A 10,702-nucleotide genomic window follows, 5' to 3' on the forward strand; every position below is an offset into this window, starting at 1 on the left:
GATTGAGTTGAAAAGAAAACAGTATAGACCACGTATCGAAGCTCCATAAATTTTTAGAAGACCCAATCATCAAACTCTATCATGTAAAATGATCAAAATGCCCCTGAACATTGCAAACGCCATAACTTCTTCATCTGATATCATAATAGAACGAAACTAGGTGCGTTGGAAAGAATTTTTTATGCTCGTGTTGGCACATGAAGGATCTGTCTTCCAAAAAATTCATCTTCAATTTTTAAAAAATACCGCTGAGTGAAAATAAGCTAAATTTACTAATTTTGGGCTTAAAATCCACACCAACGACCATGGCTGGCCGAAATCACTTAACCACATCTCAAATATATCATACACCATTGTCATCTCGTCAAAGAGACCATACGTTGCCATGTCATCATTATCGATCATATCATCATTGCCATGAGGCTGAGATTGGTAATAAGGACAATCAGAAAAGAACACTTGTGAGGTAGGGCAACAACAAAAATTTTGAGAAAGTTAAGTAAAATCAGGCTCAAATTCCCTAAACTCAGAAGAAAGAAAATCATTATGAGAATGATCAAATTAGTAAATTTTTCATGAAAACAACTAACAACTACTTCGAAACTAATAGGAAGTTAGGAATATACACAAAGGCACATCAAATCCTCACACTTAAACCAATCTTAATAAGTTGACCTCCAAAAAATTCTAAAAAGCCATCTAGTCTTATGTGTTCAGATCCTCTCTTGAACTATGACCTCGTGTAATAATCTCACTGTCCATTGGATATGAATTCTCACACCTAGAGGTGACCTCACACTCTATGATGTAAAATTATTACAAGAAATCATAATCCTAGAGAGAATCTAACCTCTAATCTTACCACGCATGCCCATAATACTATTCCATTCACTAGAAGCCTAGAAGCTATAACCATCTCCCACTCGCATACTTGATGGAGCTCCTAAAATCTTCTATATGCGTTACTCAATTAAAAGGAAAATTAATAATATTCAAACTTGTCAAGCGAAGGTTTTAGGAGTTTTGACCTAAAGGGTCCTTTGACCTATCTCGTCATCATCTTTTTTCCATACATTTCTTATTCATTTCTTTGCGGTAACGTGTAAAGCAAAGCCCTGGTCTGTCACTCCACAGAATTGAAGAGTGGAAGAAAACACCTAAACTCGACCTAATCAGCTTCCCAGCTGTCCACATTCCATTTTCCAGTTATCCTTTCTTTCCCTCTCACACAACAACACAACAACACAACAGTACCCCTCTTTGGCTTTTTCTTCCACAATTTTCCCCCAACAATTCTGCCTAACAGCCGACATTTGTCCTCCCATCCTCCACGCGTACTCACGTGAGTCCAACTCCTTCTTACTCTCCCGATTGTGGTTTAACCACGTGTGTAAATTAACTCATCTTCCTGTCTAGAAACCTCCCTCAGCCTAAAGGGCCACGTATCCTCGATATGTTAACACAAGTTCACAACGCTCCTGTCCAGGGTCCTACCGTCGGGACTCGGGCGGTCCGGCCTCGCTTCCTTCTCTCTACACCTTTTTCGTGACGGTTCATGCACTGGAAAACCCAAGCCCCGAAATTTCGGATAAGGTTGGCCGCACGATAACGTCGAACCTTGTTACCACGTGTCGATTAACAGAACGACAAATAAACTCACGTGGTCCCTACTCGCCTAAATGACTCACCCTGCCCGTACTTACTTTCCCGCTTATATAACTCCATCGGATTGGCCTTCTGTAAAAAAAAAAAAAAATTCGAAAACATCTAGGTATCTGTTTTGCTTCTCTCTCCAAGAAAGCCAAGGAACAGACGACGATGGGAATACCGGAGTCAGACCCTGTATCGGAGCTATCATTGCCGCCTGGATTTCGATTTTACCCAACGGACGAGGAGCTCTTGGTTCATTACTTGTGCCGGAAAGCTGCTGGCCATGATTTTTCTCTGCAACTTATAGCCGAAGTCGATCTTTACAAATGTGACCCATGGGTTCTTCCCAGTGAGTTTCCATTCCTAGTTTTGGATAATTTATAGTTGATTTTGTTGGAAATATCTCTAAATTTTGTTCTTTTGCCGCAGGTAAAGCTACCTTTGGTGAGAAAGAATGGTATTTTTTCAGTCCTAGAGATCGGAAGTACCCCAATGGTTCACGGCCAAACAGAGTTGCCGGGTCCGGTTATTGGAAGGCCACTGGGACAGACAAAATTATTACAACGAACGGTCGGAAGGTTGGAATCAAGAAAGCTTTGGTTTTTTATATTGGAAAGGCACCAAAGGGAACAAAGACCGATTGGATTATGCATGAATATCGGCTTTCAGAGCCTCCGAAGAAGAATGGTAGCTCTCGGGTAAGGAAACTTACTATAAATGCTCTAGTTTTCTTAATTTGTATTTGGGATTTTGGGGTTTAATTAATTCTTTCCTTTCTTTTTCTTGTCCTTCACAGTTGGATGATTGGGTTCTGTGCCGGATTTACAAGAAAAACTCGAGCACCCAGAAGTCAGTTTCAGGGGTGTGGACGACAGAACAGAGGGCTTCTTACTCATCGTCGTTTACCCAATGGGAGGACGTCCTTCAATCACTCCCTGAAATCGATGATCACTTATTTGATATCCCTAGGATGAACTCTCTTAAAAGCCTCATCCAAAATAAAAAATCTTGTAATGTGAAACTCGAAGGGAACAAATCGGGTTCCTCGGGTGAGTTTTGCAGCAGCAAAAGTGTGATTCAGGGGCCAACGAACGACCTCTACTTCCCATCAATCCCTAAGATTTGCCAAGTGGGTTCACCGTCGGACAAGCTAGGGAGTTCTATTATTGAAGAAGAAGTGGAGAGTACTGGAGTGAGGTCGCAACAAGAAGTTGACGATTCGTGCTTTTTTCATCCAAACTCAAACATGTTTGCTAATCAATTCACCGATTCGCTCGACCCATTCGGGATCAAGTATCCCCTGCATTTGAACTGTGGAGACTTTGTATATCGCCAATGAAATCAAGCAAAAAAAATTACCAGAAAATGAAATCAAGCAAAACCAGAAAGCAAGAATTCAAATTTCCTTTTGAGAGGAGGAAATCATTATCATCGAAGAACCCCTCGACCCATTTCAGATTACAGAGAAGATTTCCATGCATTCGTCTTGTGAGAAATGGAAGCATTGGAACCTGACGGAGCAGATGTAGATATTGGTAATGGTTCCGTGGAGGATCCAAAAATTAATTTGGGGTGAGAATACTTCGTTGTAAATATATGTATTTTTTGTCGTCCTTGTTTTCACCCAATTTGGGTATTTGTTATTAGTTTTTGGGACATCGGAGATGAACAAATGAATATAGCAAGGATTTTGAATCAGAATGGAATCAGCACTGACCGATCCTATCGATTCAGACCAATTTATTTTGATTAATGAGACTGTTTTTTAGCAATTCGAATTGGAAATTCATATTAAATGATTTAGATGCCGAAGTTTCAAAACCCTGCTGGGAAATGAAACACAATATGGTTTCTTTTTACGGTTTTTCATTGGGTTAATATATTGGAAAAGCAACCTGGAACGCAGTGCATGCGCCATGACTTGACACGGGAGGACGAAATGACTCATTCTTGACCTAAACATATACAGAAACCTATGCTAGGTTTTAGGCCCATGACATGTACAAGAATGAGCTTGCTCCTAACAAGGGTAACAAAAGATATAATGGAGGTCCTATGGTGCTTTGCGTTGTGGTTGAAAATTGTCTTAGGCTTCTTTCGAGTTGTGTGGAACGAACACAAAAGAGTGTCAGGTTGATCCTATGGAGAATTTTGATGTCTAAGTCAAATTTCTTGTTTGAATAAATAATTTCAATTAAAATGAAAAAAATATTGTTCCCCTAAATAGAGGTTTTCTGGGGTATTTATAACTAAAGATGATGGTGATTAGGTACGAGTCCCACCTTAGTAGAGCCTTAATTTCGATAGTAGTCCGAATATAGTAGGAGTTGTAACAGGAAAGTGAATATGGAGGGTGTCCCTGTTATGGGAACTCCACGTACTACCCGCATCATGGAGGATATGGCAAAATATCCTTCTAGGGAAGATTCGATAATTTGTCAAGAGCCCCTCTTGGACCAGGATTGGTTCGGGCCCTCACATGGCAGACTTGGTAAGTCCTTTTAGGTGTATCTTGGTGAGGAAAACCGTTGGAGATTCAAGCTGAGCGGCCTAAGTCAAGTGGTTTGATTATCAAGCTACTTTTCTCGAGCGATAGATTGTACGTGCCACTTTCTGCTCGGCTCATATATACCACGATTCAGTCGTTCGGTCAACGAACTAGGGCAGTTGGGATCATTATGGTTTGGATAGCCATGTGACAGACATTCGTGTAATGTCCTCCTTACACTAATGCTTGCTTAGAAATCGTTCGGCTTTCAAAGTCCCTTTAGTGATTGGTCGGTCGGTCGGTCCACTCTTGATTTGGGCGGCACCCCAGGTTGGGTGGATGACCCCCTACGGCCTAAGCCTTTCGAGCAGCCCCCATACTCGGGTCAATAGTGTAGGATTAAAATCTTTCCACAATATATAATCCTTAAACCCAACAGATCACCATAGATAGATTAAGAACACCAACAACAATGAGATAGAAATTATAAACAATAAAAAGCTTACCTTGTTTGGGATCCATAGTAAAGCAAAACACAGCGAAAAACCTTTTGATCTACATAACAATGTATTTCTCCTCTATTTCCCTATGATCACTGGCTAGATGAGGAACCTGAACGCATAACGGAGGAAATCACAAGAAACTCTGTCTCTTTCTCCTTCGGCCTTTCTCTCTAGAATGTACATTATGAATAATATTAGGGTTAAAGGAAGGATCTAGCTCTCTATTTATAAAGTTTCCCAATGGACCCACTCATCACAAGTCTAATGGTTAACTAAAGTCCATACTAGCCAACCCATATTAAACTACTTAAAGCCCGTATGTCTCATTTAATTAGACCATATAATTAGTCTGGTTTAATTAAAGCATAAAAATCCAATTAATATAAGTCCACATAAAAATATTCTAACTTTCTCCCACTTGGGCTATAGTAATTGCTATCAATTTTTGAAAACTTATTTTTCCCTTAAAAAACAATCTCAGGCTAATAATCACCTTAATGCACATGTCTTTATAATGGTCTAGAGACATCTCTAATAGTCAATTCTGTCCCATAAAGTCTCAAACATCGAATCATGGCGGTAATTGCATCTTGTTAATGACACAAGACCTTCCATGGTCACGAGAGCTCTCAACTCTATTGACATGGATTCAATATGGTAGTGTGGCAACTGGATAACATCCACATAATGGTTTCATATGTGTTATTCCCTTTGTCAGCCCAATTTTCTCTCCCTTAAGTGATACAACCACATTAGAGAAAACTCTTTATGGTTCCAACGAACTATATATCTTATATTTAATAACTTGAGTTATACTTTATGCGTTATAAGACATACCTTAAGGCCAATAACTGAAATATATATATATATATATATATATATAACATGCCAACATATAAAACACCCACGTGTTAAAATACAACAGTTATAACAAAATTGCATTTTATTGAATAGAATTGCATGCAAAAGATAGTTAATATAAATAATCCCAAAAATTACTAAAAGGTAAAAGTACAGATGAAAATTTTATTACACTATAGAGAAAAATAAAATATCTTCCACTAAACAACTGCATCCCATGATGCTCCTAAGCCCATGCTAATGACATGTCTCTCAAAAACACAAGAGCGATCAACTACCATATCATTTATACTAATATGCTCCACTGTGATGTCACATTTCTTAACATTTTCCTTTATGGTCAAATATTTGACCTCCATATGCTTGGACCCTGTGATACCCTTGTTGCTATTAATAACCCTTATTGTTGTCAATAAACAACACAACAGAATTGTTATCACAGTACAATTAGATGGATCTAGCCACAAAATCAAACACTGTCAACTCCCTTATGAGGTTCCTAAGCCAAATTGCCTAAATAGCTACTCCATAGCATGCTACAAATTCTGCTTGCATAGTTGAAGAAGTTATCAATTTTTATTTCACACTTTTCCACGATACTACTCCACCCGCCATTAAGAAAATATATCCTGATGTGGACTTTCTGCCATCTTGACAACCAACAAAGTCAGAGTCTGTATACCCTACTAGCTGTAGGTCTTGAACACGTTTGTGAATCAACATAAAATTCTGTCCCCTTTAAGTACCTCAAAACCTTCTTGGCAGCAATCCTGTGATCGTAACTAGGGTCTAACTGATATATGCCTAGAACTCTTGTTGCATAAGCAATATCTGGTCTAGTACAAACTTGAGCATACATGATACTTCCAAGTGTACTAGCATAGGGTACTTTCTTCATTGAATCTCTCTCAATATTAATTTTAAGACATTGTAGTTGTAGATACCCAAATTTGCCACTCTCCCTAGGCTATGGTGACTTACGGACCTTGCGACCTCTCGCATTCAATCGACAGAGATGACAATTGACTGAGATAACCTAAGTCAAAAGCATTGCATACCCACCCAAAAACCCTAGAAATGCCATACGAGAGAAAAGAAGGGTCCGATTATGACTTTTTATATACGAAAAAATTCGGTCCAAAGTGAACGTACAGATGCATAGTACTCGGAATCACGATTCCAAAGATATATGATACGTCAAAATCAGACCATCGAATCTCTTGCAATCATTCCTAGAAGTTACTCCATGAGTGCCCAAACCCCGCCCATGCAAGCCCCCACACCATGGCATGAGCACCCAAACCCCGTCCATGCAAGCCCCACACCATGCCATGAGTGCCCAAACCCCGCCCATGTAAGTCCCCACACTTTGCCATGAGCACCTAAACCCTGCCCATACAATCACCCACACCCTGCCTTGACTGCTTAAACCCCGCCCATGCGAGCCCCCACATCTTGCTTTGAGTGCCCAAACCACACCCATACAAGCCCCCACACCTGTGGATCATCTGGACACTCCCTCACTCTTCGTCGGAGTCCGGAGAGTGATATCACTCGCTTGACTCGGTGTTGCAGGTCATCGTCGGGTCAACTTGGTTATGGTTTTTGAGTTGGACCTAGTTGACTAGGTTTGACTCAGTTGAATAGCTACTGGTTGGTTTTATAGGGTTGAGCCATTGACACACTGGCTTAACCCATTGAACCCAGGAATTAACCCCATTGACCTAAGACCTAACCTAGGGGTTTTAACTGGACGAGTGGGGCCGATCTCGATCGGGCTTAAACAGGCTTGACCAATTGGAAGCCTTACACCGTGAATGCCTGTTTAAGTAAAAAGACTTAGCTTTTGGGGGACATGGTACAGTTTATAATTGGGTCGGTCGTTGTTGGCTTTAATTGGGCTTTAATCGGGCTACGGACCTATTTAAGTCTAAACGGGCTCTAAACAGGCTTTAAATGTGCCTACCCTAAAAAAAATTTCTTAAGTTAGTTGAATGCCCAGAAATATATGAGGTAAATCTTTAATAAAAAAGAGAATGATATGAGATTATGGCTGTTCTTACAAAGAAAAAGAAGAGATTATGACCTTTACAACTTACAAATTAAAGCTTAATTAAATCAAATCCTCTTACAAAGCAAAGGGTAAGAAAGCTTAATTTGTTTCTTACTAGTAATAGTAAAATAGGAATTTTATATAGTATTAAAGGGGGTCGGGCAGGGTTGGGCTACAACGAGTCGGTTCAAGCTGGGCATATAAACGTGTTGGTTCAATCGGGTGCCCGATGGGCTAGCTACTTGCACCATGAACGTTTGTTTAAGCCCGACACATTTATTAATCGGGTCGGTCCAATTCAGGCCATAAATGTGTCAAGCTCGATCGGGCCTACTGGTACGGGCTCAAAATTGACACCCCTAACCCAACCCATTGACTTGACTCGACCAGTGATCCAAATGGGTTGACCCAAAACTGACCCGAAAATCACATAGGCCAACCCAAAACCCAGATTTCGACACATTTGGGTCGACCCATGCTCGGCTAGTCGGACTGGTCCAGTTCAATTGTATTGGTTCAGCCCAATCCAGTTCAATTGCATTGGTTTAGCCCGATTCAATTTGAAAAAAAAAAAAATTTGTTGGGGTTATTTTTTGTTGAATCTTTGAATCGACCATACTGCTTTATACTGATGAATATTTTGATGCAATTTTTTTTGTGTTGGATTCGTTATTTCATGCTCTTTAATTTGACATACAATATAAGCATGGTTGGTATTCATTAAGGTATGGTTTTGCCAATTTTTGTGCATAGGGAATCATGGACTGTTTTGATTATGCTCTCTAATGTACTGATAAAATTATTTAGGTTGAACCCAGGGATGTAGTACTTGATATGGATATCAATGGTACTGCATATACATTATTTATATTATATAGTATGTATGTACTAAATATACATGGAATATGAATCCCAGTAAATTGTTTGTCAGACCAGGGATGTGCACCATTATAGTAACATTGCTTAGAATCCAACAAAATGGTAAAGATTCAGTATTATCATATTGGATGAATATCTCAAAGAACCAAAATGGAACAGCAGAGCGATGATGTTCACCCAAAAGTGACATTGTCTGAGTAAGTACACAATACTCATGGATTTAAGGAGTACTTTAGCATAAGAGTTGTTGTTCACCCAAATGTGACAGTGACTTTGAAGTGACAGTATAACCCGCAGTAATTACAAAGATGTAAGTGTACCAATGCATTTTAGACCCAAAGGTTAGGAATGTAGTTTCAGTTGACACTTATGAATGTTTAATAGTTAGGCATGTAACATTAGTACTGGTTGTGTCTGATGTGTGCCAATATTTACATGTATACGTAGCCACCAGTTATGCAATTCAAGAAATCCCAAAACTGACTGGTGACAAATACAAGAAGTGACTAGAAGAACTAGAAACTTACAATTGCCTTAGGGACCTAGATCATTGTACTAGGTTACCCAAGCCAGCTATAGTGACTGCTTCTAGTATTTTTTTCCAAAAGACTTAACCATGACAAGTGGGTGATTGCTAATAGGAAAGCATTGGTAGTAGTAAAGAGTGCTTCGCCTGAGACAGTAAAAGATAGTATTGAGATGAAAGAAATAATTGTTGAGCACCTAGAGGCCATCAAGGCTAAGTTTGACTATTTCAGGAAGTCTCAGGCTGGAGACCTCATGGATAATCTTACAACATCTAGGTTTGAAGGGGTTGGTAGAGACCACGCTCTGGGATTAGTTTCTCTGAGAAACAAGATCAGAGAGCTAGAAATAAAATTTGATGATGATTTTCTGGTGACTATAACCCTTAGTTCACTACCAGACTCCTACAATCACCTCAAGACAGCTTACAATGCACTGAAGGATCAGTGGGACATAAATGAGCTGATAGATATGGTGACATTGGAAGAAAATACACAGAACAGGAAGGGAAATGTTGAAAGTGTTAACCTAATTGAGACAAGGGCTAAGTTTTCAGCTCGGACTCCCAAGGGCTGAGCCTCCCGCTCGACTCTCAAGGCTCGGGCCACCAGCTTGGACTCTCAAGGACCAAGCCTTTTTGCTCAGACTCCTAAAGGCTGAGCCACCCTCGACAATCAAGGCGCAATCCCGAGGATCTCACCCCACCAGCTCAAGGGATATTTCTATCAGCTTAACAGATCCTCAGCAGATTCTGTAATAGCGACGAAACAATCTCCCTAACAGATTCACCCAATTAGGGACTCTCCAAATAGGGAATTCATACCCTATTTGGGTGCATAAAATCAGAAATTAGTTGCCTGATGAGACTCTTCTTTTCTAATCGGAGTCTTCACTGGGTTTTCCTATTGGGACATTTCTCGTATTAAACAACCACAAAAGCCATCCCAAAATCAAAGACAAAGCAGAATAAAATACAACATTAATTAGGACTGGGATTAGCATTGAACATTGTCTATCATAATACACGATGTTAACTTTGGTTTTCGGCGCATACTCGCTCCAGTCCAGATTCTCAGCTTAGTAAGAGAAGAGTTTGATTACTTTAAACAACGCAAGCACTGACGCCATCATAGATGGGATGCGATGACTTGAAGGAGATAGTTGCTGAGGTATCGTCAACGTCAGTTCATAAAGCACCGACTGAATCGAATAAACAAAAATATTTAAACAAAGTTTGGCGGATAGTTTTCAGATGCGGTTCTAACCATAAAAAAAGTTTTCAGATATGGTCGCATGATAAGGTTTTTTTCTTTGTCAAAAATCCGTTTGGCTTTTGCTGTTATACACTTGAGAGGGGTATTCTAAGATATTGGGATAATTACCAAAGTATCTGTTGTGGATTAAAGTTACACTCAAGATAGTCTTGCATCGTTTTGGTATAAAGAGTTTGTGGCTTATAGGCATGGCTCAATCCTTTTCCATGTTGATGTGTTTTAAAATCATGCATACTCCAAACTGAAAATCAACACATGGGTGTGTTTTTTTACATCCGTTAAGTTAAGATAAGGTTTTAAATGATGATGTGCATCTCTACTTTCAGATCTCAAAATACCCAACAAGAGTAAATAATGCAGGATCATGCAAATCACGGATAAAGACTCCAGCAAGGGAAAAAGCAAACACTGCCTAGTATGCTAGTAGTAAGAGGTTCGGACGGGAGCATGGTTTTATGTGAAGATTGCA

At 39.7% G+C, this 10,702-nt stretch overlaps 1 protein-coding gene across 1 annotated transcript; it reads left to right on the forward strand.

Annotated features, from left to right (window-relative positions):
* Nucleotides 1-1,734: 1,734 nt before the first annotated feature.
* On the forward strand, nt 1,735-3,422 carry LOC122073559 (NAC domain-containing protein JA2L-like). The gene is made up of 3 exons (XM_042638148.1): nt 1,735-1,999; nt 2,080-2,348; nt 2,447-3,422. The coding sequence occupies exons 1-3, from the start codon at nt 1,819-1,821 to the stop codon at nt 2,987-2,989; spliced, it is 993 nt and encodes a 330-aa protein (XP_042494082.1). The 5' UTR covers nt 1,735-1,818; the 3' UTR covers nt 2,990-3,422.
* Nucleotides 3,423-10,702: the final 7,280 nt, after the last annotated feature.

Source organism: Macadamia integrifolia, chromosome 3 (genome assembly GCF_013358625.1).
Source record: "Macadamia integrifolia cultivar HAES 741 chromosome 3, SCU_Mint_v3, whole genome shotgun sequence".
NCBI classification, from domain to species: domain Eukaryota; kingdom Viridiplantae; phylum Streptophyta; class Magnoliopsida; order Proteales; family Proteaceae; genus Macadamia; species Macadamia integrifolia.

What these genes read in the sequence shown, in the direction of transcription:
- LOC122073559 (XM_042638148.1), top strand. Translation starts at nt 1,819, where the DNA reads ATGGGAATACCGGAGTCAGACCCTGTATCGGAGCTATCATTGCCGCCT. An exon ending in TGACCCATGGGTTCTTCCCA is followed by an intron (nt 2,000 to 2,079) that starts GTGAGTTTCCAT and finishes CTTTTGCCGCAG; the next exon opens with GTAAAGCTACCTTTGGTGAG. An exon ending in AGAAGAATGGTAGCTCTCGG is followed by an intron (nt 2,349 to 2,446) that starts GTAAGGAAACTT and finishes TGTCCTTCACAG; the next exon opens with TTGGATGATTGGGTTCTGTG.